The sequence below is a fragment of the Echeneis naucrates genome, chromosome 17, assembly GCF_900963305.1.
Source record: "Echeneis naucrates chromosome 17, fEcheNa1.1, whole genome shotgun sequence".
Classification (NCBI taxonomy): Eukaryota; Metazoa; Chordata; class Actinopteri; order Carangiformes; family Echeneidae; genus Echeneis; species Echeneis naucrates.
Genome location: NC_042527.1, coordinates 17,859,540 through 17,883,472, shown reverse-complemented (window position 1 = coordinate 17,883,472; position 23,933 = coordinate 17,859,540). Strand labels below are relative to the sequence as shown.

The window sequence follows — 23,933 nt, the reverse complement described above, 5'->3', positions numbered from 1 at the left end:
CTGAGCCTGGCGCCCGGCTGGCGCAGCGCCATGCGGACTTCTTCACGCTTTCTGAGCCGCTGAACTGTGATGGTGACATGTTTGCTGTGCTGAAGCTCGGTGAACGCGCAGTCTCTCCCTGCGGAGGAGCCGCCGGAGGCCAGCTGTCATCATCAGGGGGAGCTGATGCGGCCGTTTGCGGGAGCGCAGCAGCAGTCTGATGCCTGCGGTGGTTTGACAGAGCGCAGGAGTTTGGGATGCGACAGAGACCTTAGACAGACAGCCCTCTGATACTCTGACCCGGGGTGAACAGCAGCTGGCCGGGGCCATGGCCTCTGAGGTGGTCTGCGGGCTGATCTTCAGGTTACTGCTGCCGGTGTGTCTTGCGGCTGGTAAGTCTATTTTTTTTTTTTTTTCTCATCCACAATTTTTACGCATCTTCTTTAACCAGTCACACAATCAGATGGACAGTTTGACTCATAAAGTGACTTCAATGAATCTGTGCTTAAACATTATGCTTTGTTTTGTTTTTATTTATTTTGGAAAAGCTGCTTTCCTCAAGTCTGCCCTCTGACATGATGATGTGGTCCATCTGTTAAAAATCTGTCAACACACACCACAAGTATTTGTGTTTGTTGGAGGTTCAGGAGGGCAGAAATCAATTTGATGGTTGTGTGAAAATTGGATGTTAACGTATAATGATTTGTTTGAGAGACCTCATGATGCTGGAGGTCACAGTTCATCCCCTCTCACTTCTGAGTCCAGCCAGGAGCGCACACAGTCACACAGCCATGCATCAGCGATTAGAGAAATCACAAACCGGAGCAAATGGAGCAGCAGCACTGTTCTTCACTTGGCTGTCACCTTTTATTGGATTTAATAAAGGAAACACGGCTGACAACAGAGCGTGCAGTCAGTGCACAGTGAGCAGTGGAGCCACACTGCACATGTGGATGTGTAGGGGGGAAAAAAAAAAGTCACATCACGTTCATTTCTAATCTTTTCCACAGTGTTGGATACTAAAATCACCAAATCACACAGTTTTCACGGACTGTTTTATTTCGCTCCAGTTTGCAGAAAGAGTTGACATAAACTGGACTCCAGTGATAATAACTAGACGTGCTTTCAGAGTTTTGGTTAACAGCTGTTAATGATTCATCAGCAGTGAGACTGAATCTTTAGCTGCTGACGGGACATTAAGTACATGCCTGTAGTATTAATATCATTAATCAACATTTCTATTGCCTTCATAGTGTTGGCGCTACTTGGTTCTCATTCTTTGAGTTTTTATTTTGTTTTGCAGTATTTTTAATTTTGTTCAGAAAAGCATTGGCCATGGATGAAGTTAACGTTGCTGTGTTATTTGACGTTTAACTCATTGAATTCTCTTCTCATGCTCAAACGTGGCAGCTTTTCGGTGACTTTCAGCAGCTGTAAGTTGACTGGCGTTGTCTCAGATATGACTGGTTTCATTGACAAAGACGTCACAAACTTAGATGCGGATTTGTGGAGGCGACGCTTGAGGTCTGATCACGATCACACCTCGGATGCAGGATGCATTAAATGCAGTTTACTTTGTGTTTAAAGCTGTAATTTTGTGGTAGGCCGCAAGTGAAAAATGATTAGTGTCTAACCACCACAGGTTCCACTTTGGTAAGACTTATTACGCTGGTGTACTTTTAAAGCTAACAGCATGCTTTCTATAGATAAGACCCACTCAGTACCACCATAATGCATCACCTGACAGCCCGACGCCCCCTTTATTTCCAAAAGCTATTGCGAGGCCATGCATTGTCTCCATTAATTCGTGGAAAGTCGTTTTAACAGTATGAATTAGTAATGCGGTTGTGAGGGAGAGAAGAATTGCCTTCCCTTTTATCGTAAACATACCTTTTAATATTTTATGTTTTTTCAAAGTGCAAATGAGCACTTGTCATTCACTTCAGCTGTGCAGAGTAACTGACATGATGGAGGAAATGTAAAGTGGAAAGAAGGGAAGGTAAATGAGAAGGGACGGCGTTAGGGATGAGAAAATGTATTTCTGTTACCAGCAGTTGAGTTTTCCTCACTGTTTCCGTTTATGAGAGCCAAAGATCACATTGAAATTAAAACTAATGGTGCTGATATAAATCAATAACCAACAACAAAGACTCTAATTATAATTGTTTATTGTCATTACTGTCATTATTATTATTATTATTGCGATAATTGCATGTGTCTCCTGCTTTGGTCACAATTCTTATCATCTGGCTCTGGCTTGATGTGTTTTTTGGTAAATTAGGATATTCTAAAGTGTGTTTTGTCCTCTTCGTGCTGAATAAACAGCGCAGCAGATGTTGTCTGGCTCACACTGGCATCTCTCTTGCTGTATACGTTCAGCGGTGTAACACATGCTGTAGATCCTCGCTGTTCTCATGTGCCAGTGAAAGACTTGTCTGCTGACGTTACCTAGTCTGTGTTTCCTGTAGGCCATCTGACAGCACCTCTATTGAAAAGCACAGAACTGCTGGGCCCATGTGTACACAACAGTCCCTCAACCACACACACACACATTTGCACACAGTAACAACTCCGCTGATCAAACAGGCCGTGGTTTACCGGCAGTTCGGAGTGTGAACCCGATCATGAGCATGCACTTTCCCAAATCATTTGATATGGAACATGTCGTGTGAATGCACAGACAGCAGCGGGTCGGCCAGGTTGTGGCAAAGTAGAGCACAAAGAAAGGCAGACAGGTGGCGGTGGACGGGCAGATACTTAGTCACTGGAACCATGACCGTCTTTTCTGTTTGAGCTTTAGCATAATAAGACAAAATCAATTTCTTCCGGCACACTGGCCCATAGTTGCTGTGCTGCTGTGTTACAAACCTACAAAGAGACACAGCTGGCCTTCTCATGGCGGCCCAGAAAAGATCAAACTGCAGTTTTAACACGCTCAGGTTAGACTTCAGAGGTGACAACAACACACGCTGTTCAACCAACACACACCTATCCCTGAAAACAAGCTATTTCTAAAACGAACTATCTTTAATTGTATTGTTTAATATTAATTTGACAAAAATCTTAATCTGAACTTGTTTAGAAAGTTGTTGTGCTTGTCACGATTATGCAAAATTAATTTGAAGCAGAGTATAGTCACACAACACTTGATATCCAAACTGTCACATCTCCATACGGTCCAGCCTAAATACACTGTAATATTCTGCTCATACACGTACAGACGTGTGAAAAGGAGAGCCTTTTTGTTGGGGGGTTAAATGTCTGGTTAAATATATCTGATCTCAAACTGGAGATCAGATATATTTGGCTTTGCTGTCAGTTAGCTTGCAGCTAACTTAGCTAGCAGGCTAATACCTGCATCCAATGAAAATACTGAAAGGACAAAAATAAGCCTCTTTCTGATGAAAAGTTGAAACAATAATGATATTAATAATGTGTGGAAGCTGAATGTACCTCATGCTAATAAACAATTGGCATTTTATCAGTATACCGAAACTCTCATTTGTTGTATTCATTCTGCAGAACTTGGTTTAGCTTCATGCTATTTAGCGGCTGCGCTCAGCTTCTATAAATCTGACATTTTATCTTGACACTGAGAGGAAGATGTGTATAAAAGTGAAACTCCCTGTTAAAGCTGTGTGACATACAAACTCAGTTGCCTCAGTCCAAAAACTACATTTTTTTTAAATGAGGCATTGATCAGCCATCAGTATTCAAATTTGACGCCTTAATGAAAAGAGTAAATCTCACAGAGGAGGTATTGACTTCTTGCGGTTTTTGTTTTTTTTTTTTCAGAGCGGTTTAAATTCCTCCGTTATCTCCTCGTGCTCGGCCTGGCCAGGCACTGCACCACCTTATCTTCAATCACCACATTTATGTTTTTGGGCTCAAACTCTAAGGCGACTTGGCACTGGTTTGACATCTAAGGCTGGTTTGCTGCAGCCTTTGCGTGTGTGTGCATGTGTGTATGTGTGTAGATAATAATAGCTTTTATTGGGAAAGACAAAAAGCCTGATTCTGTCCGTGAATGGGGATTTTTGCAGTAATCTGATGTCTGAAAGCAACAGCGGTTTATTTTCATTCCCTGTGTAAAAAATCCTCCGCTGGTGAGTCACACAGAGAAGGCAAATGGTCAGGAAGACTGTGGTCGAGCGTCTGCAGGCAAGCAGCTGGAGCGGAGCCACGCAGATACAGATTATCTCCACACAGTATAGATACAAATGCCCCGTTTGTAACTGAACAGATGAATAATGGAGGGGGGGCAGATTCCAGACCGCCAACCTGCGTTAAATAAAACAAAAACTTTGGTCTAGTGCTCATTTAATGCAACATTTAGCAGAGATAAAATGAAGTGGGCGGGGATGGAAATGGCACACAGTGTGAGACAAAATATTAAAGATGGTGAGTCATTCCATCCTAATTCACTCGAGAGCCTTTTGCAGAAAAAAAAAAAAAAAACCCATCTTGTTGAAAAGATGTGATGAATTTTGTGTTCTATTTATGTATTTGGTGGCAAACACCTGTAGGTTATCTTTGTGAATGAGTATGCATGACAGACAAAGCTGACAGAAGCCATAACATTTGTTAATTTCTCTTTCCTTTGATTGGTCTGGGAGCGAGTACAGAGGAAATCAGGAGGCTCGTTTTTGGAAATGCTTCAGCGCGAGCAAAAAGTTACTGCCAAGTAATATGTCAATGAATAGGTCCATTGAGTGTCCAAAGATAAATAAAAGGCCCATTTTCAGCAGTTAAGTGTAATTTCTCATTAGTTCAGTCGACCAGCAGCCCAGAAAGGCTGATCTATGACTGAGACAGTAACTCACGCAGCTAAGCGGGTTGGAAACTTTGTTCTTGTTGATATAAACGTAAGAAATTTTTTTTTGAGGAGGTCAGAATGTGTTCACAGAAAAAAAAAAAATCCTTTCTCCTTCCTGCACTACCTACTGACCTACTAAAACTTTTCACAGAAACACCAGGGAGCTGTAGCTGCTACATGACGTAGTCAGTCCTCAGATTGTTTCATGTACAGGCTTCATGTTGAAATGGCGCTTACTACGGCGCGGCTCATTTTGGACGCTTTAATTGATGTTCAGTCAGCAGGTGATGTGAGCTGTTTAACTGCTAAAAGCCCCAATCAGTGCAGATGGTCAGTCTGACTCGGGGAAATGAGGTGCGCTCTGGATCAATACATCAATTAATGGCTTTTGGAAGTCATGTTTGCACTCAAGTGTTTTAACTTTCACCATGAGCTCAAAAGACTTCCTTCATGTGCTCGGACAGGGTGTTTATATGTGTGTCCAGGGAGAGCGTTTGGGAAAGGGTGAGTGTGGAGTTACATAATCCAGTGTCCTGTGTCCTGACACATCCTAAATACTGTGTTGTGTGCCGTTGAATTCAGTGTGTGGCTCCAACTAACAACTATTTTCCTCTGCAGTTAATCTCCTGGTTCTTTTCTTCGTTCTTCTATTAATCATAAAACTGTAAATGTGACGGCACACAGACTGAAAAGTTAAACAGTTTATGATTAAATAAAGCTTCATATGTACAGCAGTATAATCTGAAGAATATTCGGCTTAAGCTATTTATTAGTTAACAAAACAGATGAAAAATTATTAACCTGCTACATTTAAAGTGAAAATATTCTAAAAAACATCATGATCAGCTTTCACTGCCCAAAAAAACCCAAAAAACTTCAGCCAATGACATTTCACTCTGTTCATCCTCGACCTGGCTGTGCTTTCATTCAAAGTTTTGGCATCCAAAAGTGATTTTCCTGTTTTCTGCACTCTGAAGTATGTCATGCATTTTAGGGGCATCTGCTGCGTGACCAAGCTTCGCTCCAAACTTCTCTGATGTGTATTTTTTTTTTCCCCTGGATTTCTATCAGGAAAAAAAAGAAAAAGATTCAGCTTCAATAACACTCACCATCCACAAAATGCTGCAGGACTCTGAGCAATCTGGGAGCTTCACATATGATACAAAGCTGCACTCTACGGAGCGTTAAACAGCGCAGAGAGGAAGATCTGACCGCTGGCAGCACAGACAGCTAATCGTCTGTCTTAACACCCAAGAAGTCGGGCCATTATTGCACTTCCAAACAAATGTCAGTTCCCTCAGTGACTGAATTAAAAGTCAGGCTGTTCTCGTGCTGCAGGCAACACAAACAGACAATGAGGCCTGTGAGTGTGGAACTTGGTTGGAGGAATGTTTGGGCTTTTTATTGGTATGATCCCTTTTTCTGCACCGGGAACTTTTTTTAACGAGTTTCACCGCATGCTTCTTTCAAAATCAGCGTTTTGTTGATCTCAATGATGACTCCTGACCAATGTGCTTGTTGCTGCTGCCAACTTCTGCATTTTATTTGCCTTTAAAAGTTATGTAATGCAGCTTTACACATCGAGCTATAGATGTCCTCTTTGAATTGAGCTTTGTTTGTTTATCGTTGGATTTGTAGGCTAACTCTTTCGTCTGTTTGTTGTTTTTTTTTTTCTTTCTCTGCAGCTTGCCTGTTCAGGTACAATGCCCTGTCCTTCGTCTACCTCATCTACCTCCTGCTTATCCCGCTCTTCGCAGAGCCCACGTGCACGTCGATGCAGGGTAAGATTGCCGTCATCCATTGGCCAGAGAATCTTGACTGTTTCCCAAAGTCCTCCACTTTGGATTGCAATATTGTGCTCTGTAATACAAACCAGCCTTTCTCCAGTAGACATGAATTTCCTTGAGATGAGGATGGATTTGGCACATAGGCCAGTCCACGAAAGGTAATATTGGTTTGTGTGCTCTCGATTCCATCTGTAATAATAAAGAATTATCTGAGGCCGGTGAGAACGGAGATAAAAAGCGAGAATTCATCAAGGCCAGATCTCCTGTCCGCTTGATGAATATGATCAATTTAGACGTGTTTGATTTGTTTGCACAGATAATTTACATGTAAATAAAAAATAGAGACTTCAGAAAGAAGAAAACTGAGCACACAGGCTGTGCAGTTCAGAAAAGAGACCCACAGAAGCTTATAAAATATCCTTTAGAGGAAAAAAGAGAGAAAACAGACTGGCGGCTGTTTTTGATAAAAGCGAGCCACTCCACTTATCAAACCGGGCGTTATAAAAGTTGTTCCTAGTACTCAGCTTTCATTTGTACCACCATAATCTGCATGCGATTTTATTAGTTAATTCAGACAACATGCAGGTTGAGGTACGGATTGGCATTCGAGCTCTTTTGGTGTTTTGGTTTGGGAAAGAATTTAGTAAATGAAACTCTCAGCGCTGGTGAACTAGCACCCACGCTGTCCTTGGGAAACCACAGAGGACGTTCATCCCTTAAAGAATTGTCAATCATGTCGCACATCTGAGGTTTAGGAGAGGTAAATGTCCTCTTTATGGGTGATGAGTGTGGGATTGTGGTCGCCAAACTTAGCCACGCCTTTGTGCAATCCCCTAACCGCAAAAAAATACTAAACGGCACGCCTCTCAGACTCCCCACAATATGGGCTTCTGTCGGAGACCACATGCAGTGTTTAATAATACATCAAGCCATATTGGCGGAGGGAACAGCGTCCAGTTCGAGAGCCGTCTCTGCTCGTCTCCAGCTGAAATAACAATCAGGAAGTAAAGGAGGAAGAGAGGGAAGAAAGTGGACCACTTACGCTCTCATCAATAGTTAAAGAGAGAAGTCTGCTAGTAAAGCTGAACAGTCATGATGTGATGGATGTTGTCTTCGACAGTTGTGTCACGGTTTACTTGTTCTTTTTACTTTTTATGTGTCATCAGCCTAAAACACAGAGCGCTTACTTTTACCCAAGTTACACCAACCCATTTTTGTTTTTTTTTAATTGATGCATTTTGTTGTTTAGTAGACGTTGTAAAAAAATAAACAAACAAACAATAACAATCACAGTTTCCCAAAACCCAAATTGACAAATTTATCAGGTTTATGACATTTTTGGCTCGGCAAAATCAAAACTATTCATCAGTTAGCAAAGACAGCTGGTCAGTCGGCTTGGCATCACTTTTAAGCAGTGACGTTGAAACAACACACTCAATACATTAAAAAAAAACAAAGACTCCCAGCAGGCTTAAACCACAAATCTGAGGAAATGACTGGAAGGAAGCTGTTAATTTAAATACATTAATCTGACTCCGGGATGTGTTTTTTTTTATTGACACATATACCAAGTCATATAAATCATGCTTCAGCTGGGATTTTTTTTTTCTATTAATCACTAAACTTGCATTAACAAAACCAAGCAAAAATAAAGATTCTTGTTTCCCCAGATAAAAATTAAAGGATCCTTTGGTTCCCTTTACACATTTGATTTGGGGATTTGGCTCTTTCGTGAAAAAAGGCAACATCATGCATTTTCACACTGTTGCTTTGGGACACAATTCGTCCCTCAAGTAAACAGCTGAAAGAAAGGAATCTGTTCTGAAGCGGCTGCCGTGATTCATTTTTGTACACAGGAACTCTCCAAAGTTTAAATGTTGAGAAAGCGTGAATGGAAGCATTCATCATTAAAGCTCATCGTGCAGATGAAAACATTGTTTGTGCCCAGAAGCTCCCAGCAGGTGCTTCCTGATCAGTGAGTAAGAAACTCCTCCTTGTTGGCCATGTTGTTTGTCAGTAGCATTAATTTTCTGCAGCAGGCCTACAAACGTTGCACAGTTTGAAGCAGGTGTGAGTATATTAAATTTGTAGCACAATAAGTCATTTAACAACAGAACAACCTCATAAAGACGGGTTTTCATTCTTTGTTTATAGATTCATAATCAAGAAGCTCTCAGATCACGTCTGTTAAACTTTTACTCAGACATTATTGCATGAAAACAACTGAAAGAAAAAAACTTAAATATTGCCCTGGTCTAACACCTGCCAGGACGTGTGTCACATCTGTCGGCCTCTCATCCATCATCAGGGAGGACAAGGACGAACAGCAGCAGGATTACTTCTGATGGATTCTGAGATGACTGGAAGCTGAAATCACGGCAGAATATCAGGTCGAAAATATGTTCGAAAAAAGCAGAAGAATCTAAAAGCTGCACTGTTCCCTCTCCTCCGTCAGTTCCATGTAGGATGCAAAGAGCTTTAAGAGCAGTTACCACCCATCTGATCGGTCTGTGGCGTTGAAACATGAAATCTCTCTGGCTGTTGGCTTCACCGTTTGTTGCTCGCTGTATGCAAACATTCAGCGTTTTTCAGTATAAATCGAGCCGAAGTCACCGCTTTGTTTTGATGGTCTGCTTCACTTTGTGTGTTCAGACTTGCAGAAGTTAAATCGGTTAAAGTTAATTTAAACCAAATGCCAGACATGAATAATTTATCTGATGTAAACCGCAGCACTACAGTACGCCCAAAGATACGAGACTCCGGATCTGGAGACAAATATGTTGTTTGTGATTTACGCTCTAATGTTGCAATTGGCAGTAATTGGCTGCTCTCCTCTTAAAGGCTTTCGGTTCTCAGTGGAGGTGAACAAAATCTAAACTATTACTCATAAGGGTAGCAGGCATTTTAAGAGGCTCTACAATAGGTGCCATATGCCTCGTTGAATGGGCACGGACATGACAGTTTCCCTCGAGGGGAGTCTTTTAGTGCTGTTGCATGAATTCGTATAAATATTTGATGCTATGGGTGATTTATCAGGTTCGTGTTTTAGGTAGTGGACTTCTAATAGAGGGTGTCTGGCTTTCACACATCTCCTAGCTTGGCTGAAAATCACCCATCCTTATCTCACCTTTTTAAGAGCTGAAGCACTTCTTTTCTTTTTCTCTTTTGTTGAGTCTGGCATCGCCTTCCCCGAACACTTTCACTGGCGTTTTTCTGAAACTTAACTTTGGCAGGACAGTGCGGTTAAATCAAGTCCCAATGTTGTCGAACGACCACAGTCCTCTGATTGATTTGGGAAAAAGGCAGTAACTTATTAATCTGAACAATGCCCTTTGTTTTGTAAGATTTTAAAAGGCACTCCTGGGACACCGTTTTGAGACTGAATAATGAAGCAAAGTAAAAAAATAATCAAGATGAGCGTCGGGAAACCGAGATAGATGGCTGTCAGACAATGAAAATGTTCTATTAAGTAGGAAAAAGAGGGAGACGAAGCCAAAGCAGTATCATTGTCCAGAGTCTTCGCACCAATTTGGACGTAGAAGCTCTAAACGGTCCTCATTCTTCACATTTACAAGCATTCTTTAACCTGTTTGTGGACGGCCAGGGAATTGCAATGGGAAATTAGCACAAATTGTTTTTACTCGCTTGCCATAGCGAGCCGCTGCGCACATTTGATAAGGTTAGCTATCGGCGGCCTGGGGGAAGCAGCGGTGCGTCGCCTCAGCCAGGATATTATGCCATTCTACAGTAAAACAGTTATGTGGGCTCCTGCAAGGATGCAGTAAATTTAATGAGATGGAGATGTTGCCCCTGTGAAGAAGCTTCGAACCAAACTGCTAAGATACGTAGCCCGTTTTTAATTTTTCACGGGCCGATGGCACAGAAAGGGACATTGTTTGTTTTTGGTTTTTTTTAGTGAACAAAGAAGCAGAGTGTCATCAAGCTCGTCCTTCACGGGGCATGAACATTTTCCATTTTGATAATAAGAGGGTGACAGAAACATCCTATTTTCCGGAGTTTGCTCTATAACAACTGCTGAAATTATCCCAAATACCTGTAGGTGCACTATAAAACAGGCCATGTGTTGAACAGCTGTGGCGGCTCCTGACCGCTCTCATCCATCCCTCCCAGGATCAGTAACGTCCACTGACATCTGTGTTGTTAATCTACATTAAAGGAAGATACAGAGTGTGTCCGTCGATGTATCCGTCGATTTGTGGCCTGCTCACAGCAGAAGCAGGTCCGGCTTCGCTCCTTTGACCATGAATTAGGGGCTTAGAGAGAATTAGAGGCCCTGTGGTCCATCAGAATGTTTATTTGACTTTTCAACCAAAATAAACTTTGCCTCAATGGCAGTGCTGGCAGTTTTAGCCAGGATGTGTATCGTGATCCCCAGAAAATCCACCTTGGGTGCTCTCCCAGCCATCGTCAGCTTCTTAAACAATTTATGCAAACGAGCCGATCACCTGAATATGAATCTGAAAAAAAAAAGGGAATAAAATGTGATCCTCGTGTTCGTTGAGGTTCTGTGGAACAAACCAGCAGAAACCTTTCTGTGTCTGAGTGCAGAAATAACATTTGGGAATCTTTAAACTGAGAGCTGGTGGTTGGTGAACTCACTGTGGCTGCTCTCCTTCTCCAGGCCACACAGGGCGTCTGCTGCAGTCCCTCTGCTTCACCAGTATGTCCTTCCTGCTGCTCCACATCATCTATCAGATTACCGTCAACAGCCTCCTGGCCGGGAACTCCATCGCCTCTGACTTCAACTGTGAGTACACTGCAGCCTTTATAGTCAGGGCCCGAAAGGTTTGTCGAAATCAAAGCAGACACGGCCGATTTTAGAAAAGTTGACAGACTGAATAATCCACAGTCAACCCGTTTTTTGATGTGTGTGTCAGAAAAGTTGCATACAATCACATTTTTAGGAACACGCTGGTGAACAGCTGAAGGGGACTATCATGAGTATGTGCAATTTAAGGTGGACAAACCCCAGACGCAAAAGAACAAGCAGTCATGTAAGACCAAAACGGAGAAATCAATCTCTGTTCGTTGAGCCACATTTCCTTCGACTTTGTGCGCACACATGTGTGTCCCATCCATCACGCAGGACTTTCTTTGCTTAAACTCTGACCTCACTGTCACAGGGTTGTTTATCACCGGAGAAAGTTTCGATTTTTCACAGCCTGATGCAAAGTTTCCATCTAAGAAAGATAAATAAATTAAATAATGAATATATAAAAAAAAAAGAACTCAGTGAGGGCATGCGCCATTTACTGAAATAGGTGAAATATGCTCTTTAATAATAATTCACAGTCTCTACACAACCCTCGCACTCTTATTGCATTTTGTCACATCATGAAGAGTTATGGATCTAATAGATTTCTAAATGTAGTCAGCCTCCTCGTGCCATTCGGGTGACGTAAAAAAAGAGGGATTGTTGCTGCCAGTAAAGCAAACACTGTTGGGAAGGTGTTAATACTTTGGCGTTGGGCTTCTCATGAAACTCTGTATCAAACTGTAAAAATGTGAATGTGTCTAGACAGGACAGAACTTAACACTGTATTCTAATGACTTGTTCTTTCTAATGGAGGTTAAGTCGCTTTCCACCGTCGGTACAGCCAACTTTGCTCAGAAGGCAGAACGAACCTTATCGCCTCGGGCAGAAACACACAGAGCCATTCAGAGAGGGTAGACTAAATATTCACTCAAGGAAATCTTTATTACTGAGGTCTCCAGGGCTGCAGTTTTTGGCAAATGGCACCCTGGTGTGATGAGACCATAAATTCTCTCCATCTACTGTATCTAACTATGAGGTATCCATTTCTCTGTCTATTGATCTGTCTCTTCATTTAAACAGTAGTTACTTATATTAACAGGAGTGGAAAGTGAAACTAGGAATTTTGGAGCACAATTTGTAATTTGAAAAGCTTTAAGTTCATATTAAGTTAACTGATTGTGCGGTTCACTGGGTTTTACTGCGAGTTCAGAAAATATAAACTCTTTCGACGGCAATTATTGAACAGAAAAATGGCTCGGAAGTAAAAAGGCAGACGACAACACATTACAGTTAGAGTTGGGAAGGAAAGGCTCAATAAATAAGATTAGCATTATGGTATTGTTGATATTTATTCCCGTTGTAAATAAATCAGCATTAAGACCCCACCCAAAAAATATGTGATCCTGATAACAAGTGTAGCCTGTTTTAATTAAAAGTTGGATACATTTCTTTCTTCTGTCATAAAATAACATCCATTAACATGATTTATTTTGAGTCAGCTCCACCTTCACTGTCCTAATAATATAAATACTCACAAAAGCAACACGTATGTATTAATCCGCCGCTGAAAATAGTCCCTATATTACAACATTAACTACAGTTTATGTAATTTATGCTACAATATGAGAGGAGCCAGCTGTTTGAGTGAAGCTTATATATTTGTGGATTGCGTCTGTGTCGATCCACCGCCGCAGCTCGAACTGATATTTCTCAGAAGCTACTGGTCGAATCTCCATGATATCTGATGCAGACATTCATGGTTCCCAGAGGATGAATCACACTGGCTTCAATGATTCCCTCATGTTTCCTGTCGCACCACAACTTTTCACTTATCAGTAGCACATCAGAATTATTATTGAGAGGATGTTGGATCACCCACATTAGCATTTATCTTTATGCGAAGCTTCACAAAGCCATTAGAAAAAACTAAAATCACTCTCTTGCTCACTCATTCATTGTCGCTGATGTAAGCCGCAAAACATGCTCACTCATCGTCATATTATTTCATCTGCGGCCTGTTTAGGAAGTGGGAAGACACAATAGATAGACAGAGACATCATTCGGTGTCTGTCACCAATCACAAAAGAGGACCCTGCTGCAGAAAAAGATCAGGATCAGATCAGCAACTCTTCGTTTACAGCTAACAAAGTCCAACAGAAAAGAGGAAGTGGGGACTGAGCTCGACGTTCTAAAAAACTAACAAACAACAGAAGGAGAGAACAAAAAGTGACGCAGAGCAAACAAGCTTGAATCAAACATCACAAAAAGTACCATGGGCAAGGCTGACTGAGGCACACCGCGTAACCTGAACGAAAACAGAGAAAAAGCACAATCAAATCATGAAACAAATAAAAAAAAAATAAAAAAATGGTATATATAGTGGGTTGATTGCTGGAAAAAGCAGGGCAGGTGTGCCTCGTCAGCCACGGGAGGAGGGGCAGAGGGAGCAACATGAACCGTGACAGGTGTTGGTGATTTCAGGAGATGTGTACAAGCAAACAGACATTCAAAATAAATAACCTTCAAAGAATGTCGGCAGCAACTTAGTTTGGGTATCAAATTCTTTTATCAACCAAATCAATGACTTTGCCACGACCTGCTTTTTCAATCGAGTCGTAGATGCTTTGTGAAGTATCAGGACAGTAGTAGCATAATAATAATAATAATAATAATAATAATAATAATAATAATCAACAATCAGTTTTGTGGTTTTTGGACCATTAGTGACCGTTTCATTTCACGTCTGCATGATTTAGTCCCGGCTTCGTATCATAAAGGCCCATTGATACTTGAATAAACAACATACTGACTCATCTGCATCATTTAACAGCAGCTTCTCTGGTACAAGCCTACAATAGCTTCTCAGTGAACAGCTGGAAGATCCTGGTTTTTATTTGACAATTAATAAGCCACAGGGTGGAAAACTAAAATGCCACACATTCATGAGGATTAACGTAGTACTCAGGACAGTCACTCTTTGCTCTTTGCTCTGGTGTTTTGTAAACATGTTCCTACTTCCTGAAGTTAATGTTACTCCAATCCTATTTTTATTTGTTGGCCGCATGTGCCACAGGAAACCAGACATTTCTCTTTGTGCAGTTGATCTGCCGCCTACATGCTGAGAAAATGCCTTATCTCAGGTTTCTATATCTGGTATTTAGCCCCTTGACACCCTTTTCCTTTTGGCAGCTGAGTATAAACAAGGAGTCCTCCTCCCTGGTGGCGGTTATCCTCTCCGCCCATGGATAACTTCATACCATTTCCTCCATACACTGTGGCCAAATGTACCATTAGAGAGGTAAACTGAGTTTAATATGAATGAGAAAACCTTTCCAGAGAGTGAACACCTCCAGCTGTTAGAGCAGGTCAGTGACTGGTCACCAGATGAGCCAGCTTCCTTTGGAGTCGTCCGTCATTCCTGCGTGCTGACTCAGTGCGGTGGGAACGGCGTTTACATTTACATTTACTTGCCAGGGTTCGTATTAACCGTCAGAGACTCCCAGATGGGTGGAGCTCGCTTCATTTCAGATCATATCAACTGAACTCTCAGATTGTGACAGAAAAATATACACGACGTTTGTTTTTGTATGCTTTCCTGTGATTGTCTCAGCTTCTTGGCAGTTATTGTCCTCTGCGACCACCCCCACCCATCTGGCCGCTTCGTAGGTTAGACGGGCAGGTTGGATTTGGCCCCTATCTCATGATTATGGATTTTTAGCTCATAAAAGCTAAACAGCTTGGTGAACGGCTATCTTGTGTCAAGCTCCTCTGGGAAAGCCTTAATTAAGCCCCGATATCGGTAGCGTTGACCTTTTCTGCCCTCCATATCAGCAAATATCTTGTCCACCATTCCCTAAATGGCAGACGACGACTGAGTTCTCCCTCGGCTTACGGACACTCTGATTATAGTTATGGCACGGTGAAATGTTGACGCTGCATATCACCGGTCTCTCTGGAAAAGGGCAACGGCATTAGGCCGCAGAGATAGAAGCGAGAGAACAAAGAAATGCTGTACTGTGAGGTTAACGGCCCAGCAAGTACAAAAGGGTGTTTTATGTTCCTCAGAGAAGTCTTGGGCAGGTACTCTTGGTGGCCAGCTGGGGTGGAAAGCGGCCTCGCCTCAACGGGAGGAAAGTCTCACACGCTGTGTTAGCCAATATTCACTCCACATCTCGTGGATCAGACCCCTTTGACTTTACTTCTGGCATTCCTCATGTATGATTTCACACGCTGTGCTTCCTCTGACTCGGTTTGGGCTGGAAGAAGTCAGGTGTTGCAGATGTTTGGACATAGAAATCACTCAAACACTCTCCAAACGGGGGATTGTGTAATAACTGAATTTTATCAGCCTCTCCGGTTTATTATTAGGGATTACAACGGTATCTCCTGCTGTGCGGGTCTCTGGCTCTGCCCTGCATCCTGAGCTACTGTGGCTTATAAATGGCATAAACACAAGTGGCTTTCTAAATAGACGAGTGACCCAAAAACAGATGAAAAACCTAAATCAGTCTTTTTAAGGCTCTGTGCTCACACGGTAGTTTTGCTTTAAAGTTGTGTTGCGAGTAGTTGAGCTCTACACAATGAGTCCATCACTAAAACAGTAATGTCTGCCTTACACATGGGCGTTAGCTTGGTTTGGTCTCCACAGGGCCGATGTTTGGTCAGCTGATGGTCCGTCTCTGCTGAGTTGTGCGGAGGTGAACAGATGAGGAGTTGTGAAATTTCGGTTGGAGGTGTGTTATGTCAGCGGTTAGTTAGTCTCTTGTCAGACACCCGCTGTCGCCCCCACACACCCCTCCGTTCCTCGACTTTCCCCAAACAGAGTTAGGTTTATTTCTGACAATCTGTTGATCTTAGAGGGAGGAGGAGAGGTTGGGCTATCAGACATAGAGGATTAGGAAACATAACATCTGTGATGGTGAAGCTATTTGTGTCGGTGATGAGTAATGAAGAAATGCCAGGATTTGTGCTGACACTTCATCACTGTTTTATCCACCTTGAGTGGAATTCAGAGCCTGTTTCCTGTTTCTGTCTAACAGTGTGACTCACCTCTTTACTGGATACTGTGTGTGTGTGTGTGTGTTTGTGTGTGCGTGTGTGAATTCTGTTCCCTCCTTTTATTCATAAATCCCAAAGTGACCCCTATTGTAAAACACAGATACTCCTGTAAAAAGGTTGAACAGTTAATGAGATAAACGTGCGATGAAGAAATAGATTTATTGTCTGAATTGAATTTTTTAGAAATTTTGACAAAGAAAAAAGAATTGACTGTTCATAACCTTCACAACCTCCTCAAAGCTGCTGCGGTTTGCACAGTTTGTCATGACACAGTAGATGAAATCTCTGCAGTGAAGCGCTTTGTTTACTGTCTGTGTTGACTTGTGCTCGTCTGAGTCCAGAACTGTCACTCAAGTGTGTTACTCTCCCCAGAAACTTCAGCGCTGCAGCAGCTCAGCTGCTAATTAGTCTCCTAATACAGCAACAAAACAAACCGGATGTATCAATTTGTCACCGAGTCGAGATCCTCGAGTCTCAGCGTGACGCCGTGTTTTCTCTGGCAGCAGCTCAAAGGTTCATCAGCCTTGGTCGGCTATTCTCGGTGCGAGAGTTGAATACCTGGAAATGTGTGTCTAAGCGCTGGAGTGACGTTCAGGAACCCTTCAAACACTCCTCGTAAGTCGAGGTTATCCCACCAGGGCCCTGCAGATTGTCTTCCTTTGCTTGAAAATTGAATTTCAGCTGAAAAGAGGAAAAAAAAACCCAAAACAACTCAAAAACAAATCACTGATTTAAAGCAGGATTTTATGAAAGACAGCGGCACCTCTTAAGATTATAGACAGTCATGCTGGATAATAATAAGCAGTTAAAGCCGACTGGGTAACCTGATCTGTGCTCTTTGGTCCGTCTACCTGTGAACGCTGCTGTTTGTATTTACTCTTATTAAACGCGCATCCACTAAATTTCTTCTTATTTCTTTGTCCAGGTTCTTCGTGGGAAAAATCCATAAGACAAATTGGCTTTGAGAGGTAAGACAGTAATTAAGATATTGTCATAATTTTTTGAAAATATAGTTATTTTATTTTATCAGTCGTTTAGCAGATCATGGTTTCAATATAAATTTCCAAATCACATTAGTCCTGACGATCATGCAGCTTAACATATGCAAATCATTCATTTATTTTTCTCCCAGTTGGGCAATTCAGAAGCTTTTCCTGGAGGCGATAGGATTCAGCTCATTGAAATGGAAGGCCAGCAACATCATAGCAAAATGTGATCGTAGCCTCAACGGCGCTTTTTAAAATAGATTTAAAGTCCACCACCAAAAAAACAAAACAAAAACAAACTGACTCAATTCTTCTTTCAAAGCTCAAACAGCAACAGAATAACACTGAACCAGTTTTATATCTGTTAAAGTTTATAATCACTCTAAACCCAGTTACACTTGACAATCAGTTGACAGCCTTATTTTTCAAAGCCTTTCCCGCTGTGCCTGTCTCCTAACACCCCCGCCCCCACCCCGGTGATCATATTAGATGTGGTTTGCTAAGTACGGGAATGTCCGAACTCAGCCACGTCCTTTTTCCAGTACTCAACAGCCCTCGGTAGATAGTACACTATAAGTGGCGGAAGTTGAGCCATAAACATTTTATCCCGCCTGCATTTACCTGTTTGTGTCGAGGAAACATAAACAGTATTTGCAGCTGCGTTTGCTGCATAGGCAGAAGCTTTGCCCCCCGTTTTACGGCCTGTGTGGAGGACAAAGTAGGACTTGGGTCCGGCTTATAGGAGCCTAAGGAGAAATCACAGTTGTGGTATGTATTTCCTCAATTGTGACCTTTTCGAATTCTTAATAAATACCAAATATTTATAGTGGTGTAAGTGATATTTCAGTGAGCTCTTAGCGCTGCTAGTGTTCTACTTCTCTCACGTGATGCGAAGGGGAAAGTAGGAGTCATCGAATCTCTGGCTCAGCCTCCTCTGGCATTGACGCTTTCCATCTCTTTCATCCATGTGAGGATGCAGGAGGCCTCGCAACAATAAAGCACATGGAAACAGACGTCCTTGATTAGATTAAAGTTGCCAACAACAGCCAAAGGCCAATATATTTATCTGAGTGTGGGCTTTCCATTGTCTTTGATTAGCACTCTGTTTTCGACTTATTACCCATTCTAAGCTTTATGTCCAGTCGAGGCCCCAACAAGATTGCTTCTGTCAGAAAGGAGTACTTGTTTTATGCCTCCATCTGAGCGTTTGGTCAGCTTTTTCCCTGCAGCCTGTGTTGCAGAATGGCCACAGTTTATTGTAAACAGTTTAATTAAAGCTTGAAATGTAAAGAAAACATTACGGTGCCCAATCAAAGGATGTAGTGTGATTGCGTCAAAAGCCAAAATAGAAGTTGGTTTGGATGATAAAAGTGAATTTTATTGGTTTTTGAAACCTGTTAGCCATTGCAAGTACAGTTTTTGTTTGTTTTAATTGTGCATACAATCATGGCACATCGTAAAGCTCGTCCTCAGGCAGCACAAAGACGCCACGCTGGCCCGTTTGGAGCCTGTAGCTGTTTAGGCAACAGTTGTCTGCCACTGTTTGAACAAACCTTTTAGTATTTAGTCAGAAGAGATCAAACAGTCAAATGACAAATGCTACAAAAGCTCTGTTTGCCATGACGCTATAACTGCACTGGTTCAAATAAAGTCAGACATTAGTGGATTAATGAAAAACACACACCATGTTGATCGAAGCGAGATGAATCTACGTTCAATTTAGATTACTGTGCTGGCGTTGTTTTATGTTTATAGTGTTTATTTAAGAATCATTCAAGCTTAGGTAACACGTGAAATCCATGAAATTTGTTATGTACCAATTTACACGAGGAAAAAAAAAAAGGGGTTTATTGTTTACCTTATTATAAACAGTGGTTTGTGTTTATTCTCATGAGAATAAACATGTTTTTCACAGTTCAGTAAAAAAAGTCTTTTTGTTTGAATGGAATTTCAATCACTTGTTAATAGCGATACATGTAAAACAGGCAAGCCTGGTTTCATTAAAGTGGGTGGTACACCATAAAAAAGCTGAAGCGTTAAACACGCAACACATCTTAAAAGAACAGTTGAGCAATGGAAAACTCCAGAACGCATGTATTCATGTGAACAGGTAGTGTTTTGCTGTTGTGATAGATGTTCCCACGAGTTTCAGAGCTCTTCATTAATTTCAGGGAGATGATCGTTTATGTGCACGTTTGTTGAACCATTCTTGGCTTTCTAAAATAGTCACAGACACATTTAAGGCTTGGACAGACAGAGGGAGGGCCACATGACACGTGACACAAGGCCAGAGGTTCAAGCACAGGACGACGTGAGCTGCCAAGCTGTAAAATGTCAGCATTGAGTCCTTGGATGGTTAAAAAAAGAAAACATTTTGAATTAAGAGAGATCGTTCATGAGCCGTTAGGATTGTTGTGCTTTGTCCCATTTTCCATCATTTGGGCTTGATGCTCGCCTGCAAGATTGCTCCAAATTACAATTTGGGGGGAGAAATTTGGATTCATCTGTACTTTCAGGAAATGAGCGTCTGCTCTCTGTCAGCATGTGTCCTCTCTTTGTCCCCAGTGTGATCGGTGCAGATGCGGGAAATGGCATCCGAGTTTTCATCCCTGACATCGGCATGTTCGTGGTCGGCTTGGCCATCTGGCTGCTGTGTCGCAGTCTGGTCCAGAAGAGGCCTCCTGAGGACATGGCCCAGTACAACGCTGACTTTGAAGGAGAGGAGCAAGTGGGTTTCATCTGTGGTGACTCCTAATGACTTCAAAATACTGTTTTTACTGTCCAATGTTTACTTAACTTGATTTGTCCATTAATCCAAATCTAATCAACGTCCTGGACTGATTCAGATCTTGCTGGTCAAATATCAAGGTCACGGGTAAAGAAACCTCTCTGAATAAAAATGGAAAAACATTCATTCAAACATTCAATGTCAATAAGAAAAAGGAAATATCATAACTTGGTCAAAGTAACTTTCTCCAAACATCTCAGTCGCTGGACATCAATGTAGCATCTGCAGGATGTCAGCGACTCTGACATCTCTAATATCAAACAGATGGCTGGAAATGAAAATTGACTTGACATCAGAAACCAGCGACTAACTGACGAACCGACTTTGTGGTGTTTTGTTGATGCTTAGGGGCTGTTGGTTTTGGTCACGATGCAGAATGACAATATTCTTATGTCAAGATTAGCTGGACATAAAACAACAATAAGGTTGCGGGTTCAGTTCCCGGCCTGGGGGCCTTTCTCTGTCTCTGTGTGTTGGCCCTGTGATGGACTGGCGACCTGTCCAGGTTGACCCCGCCTTCGCCCAGAGTGAGCTGAGATTGAGAAGATCAAAGAATGAAAAATTTGGAGGATGCTACCTTTTTTAGTTAATTAACAACACAACTAAAAACCAACAACGGCACATTAAACCGACGCTGGCATCAGATGCTGTCCGTATGCTGCCACCAGCATCCACTGAAACAGATCGGTGGCCTTACGGAAACTCCAGAGCAAACATCTTCACACAAAGATGTACGATTTGAGATGTCTGGAGCATGAAAAGGTCTTTTTGAAGTTGGCAACATTTCCACATGGAAGTTTGCGTGAGAGATCACAGTTGTCAAAGATGACATTTAATTCTGCCCACCAGCTCCGCCACTTTAGGGACCGTCATTGATCAGATTTAGTTAATAATGTGATAGATGCTTCAGCTCCCAAAATGTTTTCACTTGCTTTCGTGGCCAGTGGTGCTCTCCACATACTGTCCACATTATGCTGGGCTCCTCCAACGAGCCTGGAGGAGCGGAGCGACCGTTTGAATAGAGAGTTCCCTGTGAGTGTTGATGACTTGGATTACCGCCCCCATCCTCCTGGCAAGCCCTCCTTTCCCCTTTATGACTCAGTGTTAATTAAATCCACATTCAATTGCACTTCCAAAGTGCTGCTTACGCTGGCGCAGATGGCATCGCTCACCATTACTAAGAAACACCAGAAAATTCATCTACAGAGGCTGCGTTGTGTTCAGGCTTTAATTTCTGTCAACGAGCCATCTGAGCTGAAACTGTTGTTTGATTCAGAACAGGACTCGTGCCCCCCTTGCTGCTTTTTTTGTCTTCACCTCATGTGTCATTTAGAAATCTTGGTGAATGGCCCACTTGTTATTATTTTCTCTGTTTTACTGAGCAGTTTGGAAAAGAGTAATGCATAGTTGGTCGGAGGAAGCAGCCAAGGAAGAACTGGTCGGATTAGATTTAAAGCCAACATGTGTTTCCAGAGGAAAACATCTGGCAACGGTGGCTAGTAACGTCTCCAACAACCACGCAGACACGTATAGGTTCGAAAAATGTTAAACATGCTGCAACACGCTCTCAGATGACAGCAAAGGCAGGAATATTCCACCACAGGACGGGCTCGGTCCTACTTTACATAACAGTTGATCCCTCGGCGGGGGTTGTTATCGGAGTGACACCTGTAGGAAAGAGTTTTCAGCACCATGGAGAGCGTTCATCGTGTTTGTTCTTCAGGAGGAGGAAGAGAAGCTGAGCCTGGACGACAACATCCTGCTCGAGGAGGACTTCGAGGCGGGCTACGAGGCCGAGGAGGAGGAGGACGAGGACGAGGACGCCGAGGAGGAGGAGGAGGAGGAGGAGGAGGAGAAAGAGAGCACGAAGATGAAGATCCTGCGCATCCTGGCCGAAGTTGCAAAGAAAGTGAAGGACATCATCGGGAACTTGATCACCACCGCGGGGAAGGTGGTGGTCACCATCCTGCTGGGCATGACAGGTGAGCAGGTCGCCGCATTTCACAAAGAAAAGCATTTGCCTGCCATCCACTGAAGTGTGATCCTCCAGAAGAAGAAACCGCTGTCCTCTCACCTTTCCCACTCTGTTTTTTTGTGTTCGCAGGCATCATGTTGCCCTCTTTGACCTCGGCTGTTTACTTCTTCATCTTTCTCTTCCTGTGCACCTGGTGGTCTCTGTGCCGCACCTTCAACACGCTCATGTTCAGCTGCATGTGCGTCCTGATGGCTATCTTCAGTGCCGGACACCTCATCATCCTCTACCTCTACCAGTTCCAGTTCTTCCAGGAGTTCATCCCACCAGGAGACGGCTACATCAGGTCAGACACGTGGAGTTCAACAACACGCAGATCCTGCAAGGGTCAAATCTAATTTCTTCTTCTTCCCTTGTCCGTCTAAATCCAGATGTGAGATATTTGCAGTTTATCTGCTGATTGAGTTGCTATAGACGAAACTTGTGTTCAGATGGAGTTGAGTCAAATCTCAGCAGCTAAATACAACCTGCTCCAAACACCAGTGAGCTAAAATTAAAACGTACCCACATTAGCTCTGTCTCTCTCATCCCATCGTTAAACAGCAGAAGGCCGCACTATCTGACGCCTCAGTAATGTGAAAATACATGATGTGAGGACGGAGCTCGGCAGCCAAGAGCTCCTTAGACTCCGCACCATTTATTACGCCTAAGGCGAGATTGTTTAAAGGTTGATAAAAATTTACTGTTGTTACAAACAAGAAGGCAAAGGAAAAGGCAAAGCCAGCTGAGGGCAGATATATCAAACTCCTACTCTCAGCACATCAATATGAGAAACAGAGCTTTTAGGCTCTTCACTACAACCAGCGTTGTTTTATTATGCATGAGAGAGGAGACAATCAGCTGTCTGTGGCTGCAGCGCTGAAACGTTGCGGTTGGAATAAAGCCACATGGTGGCACGTCTCGCCGATGCGTTAGTCACAGCTGAAATGAAAATGGACTACCACGGTAGCTAAGCTCAGTGTGTTTGATTGACAACTTGGAATGGCAAGAATGTTGTTTATTTATAAATAGAAAGAAAGCACACATTCAACCCAGTTTGACAGCTTCCTGCTTCGGTTGGGATGTTTATTCTTGTAGGATTTTGTAGAAAACCGAATTATTTGAAAAAATAAATGCCCATTTACGTTTATGTTTAAAATATGGAGTCAACATAAAAATCAAGTGAATCACAGTTGGATAATTTTTTATTTGCAATTGGAGCTAAATCAGCTTCAGAATACAAAATAAAAACTATTATTGTGTGCATGTGTAATAATTTGGTGATAATTAATATTATCTCTATTTTACTGGCCCTGCTGTGATAATGATGTTGTGTTTTTTAAATCTCCGTAAAGCTGCAGCTGTTGTCTCAGTGCCCTTGGTGTTGTAAGGTTTTATTGATCTCAGGGTTTCTAATTTGAAAGCTGTGCTGCTGCGTGTCAGGACAGAGGCTATTTACAGCTTTGTACAGCCGAGGCTGCCTTGGACAAACCTTGTGTCCTCTTGTTTCACTCCTCCATCCGACGGCAGATCTGGTGTGAATTAAGAGTTGCATTGACAGGTTTTCTTGTTAAAAACAAACTCATTATCATGAATGGACTGCTCTCACATCAGCTGGGCCGGCAGTAATAATGTGCACGTTGTAATGATCGCACAGTAAGGGTTACTGGGGCCACAGATAAGTCTCAAGTGTCTCAACATTGAAGAGATAAGAAGCTGATACGATTTGTT

General features: G+C 42.4%; 1 protein-coding gene across 1 annotated transcript in view; it reads left to right on the top strand.

Annotated features, from left to right (window-relative positions):
• Positions 1-307: 307 nt before the first annotated feature.
• Positions 308-23,933, top strand: part of piezo2b (piezo-type mechanosensitive ion channel component 2b) — a 65,951-nt gene continuing 42,325 nt past the window's right edge. The window contains exons 1-7 of the mRNA XM_029524526.1: positions 308-371; positions 6,481-6,576; positions 11,225-11,350; positions 17,343-17,385; positions 19,969-20,131; positions 21,915-22,173; positions 22,296-22,509. Coding sequence (XP_029380386.1) covers positions 308-371; positions 6,481-6,576; positions 11,225-11,350; positions 17,343-17,385; positions 19,969-20,131; positions 21,915-22,173; positions 22,296-22,509 — 965 coding nt within the window. The remainder of the gene's footprint in view (positions 372-6,480; positions 6,577-11,224; positions 11,351-17,342; positions 17,386-19,968; positions 20,132-21,914; positions 22,174-22,295; positions 22,510-23,933) is intronic.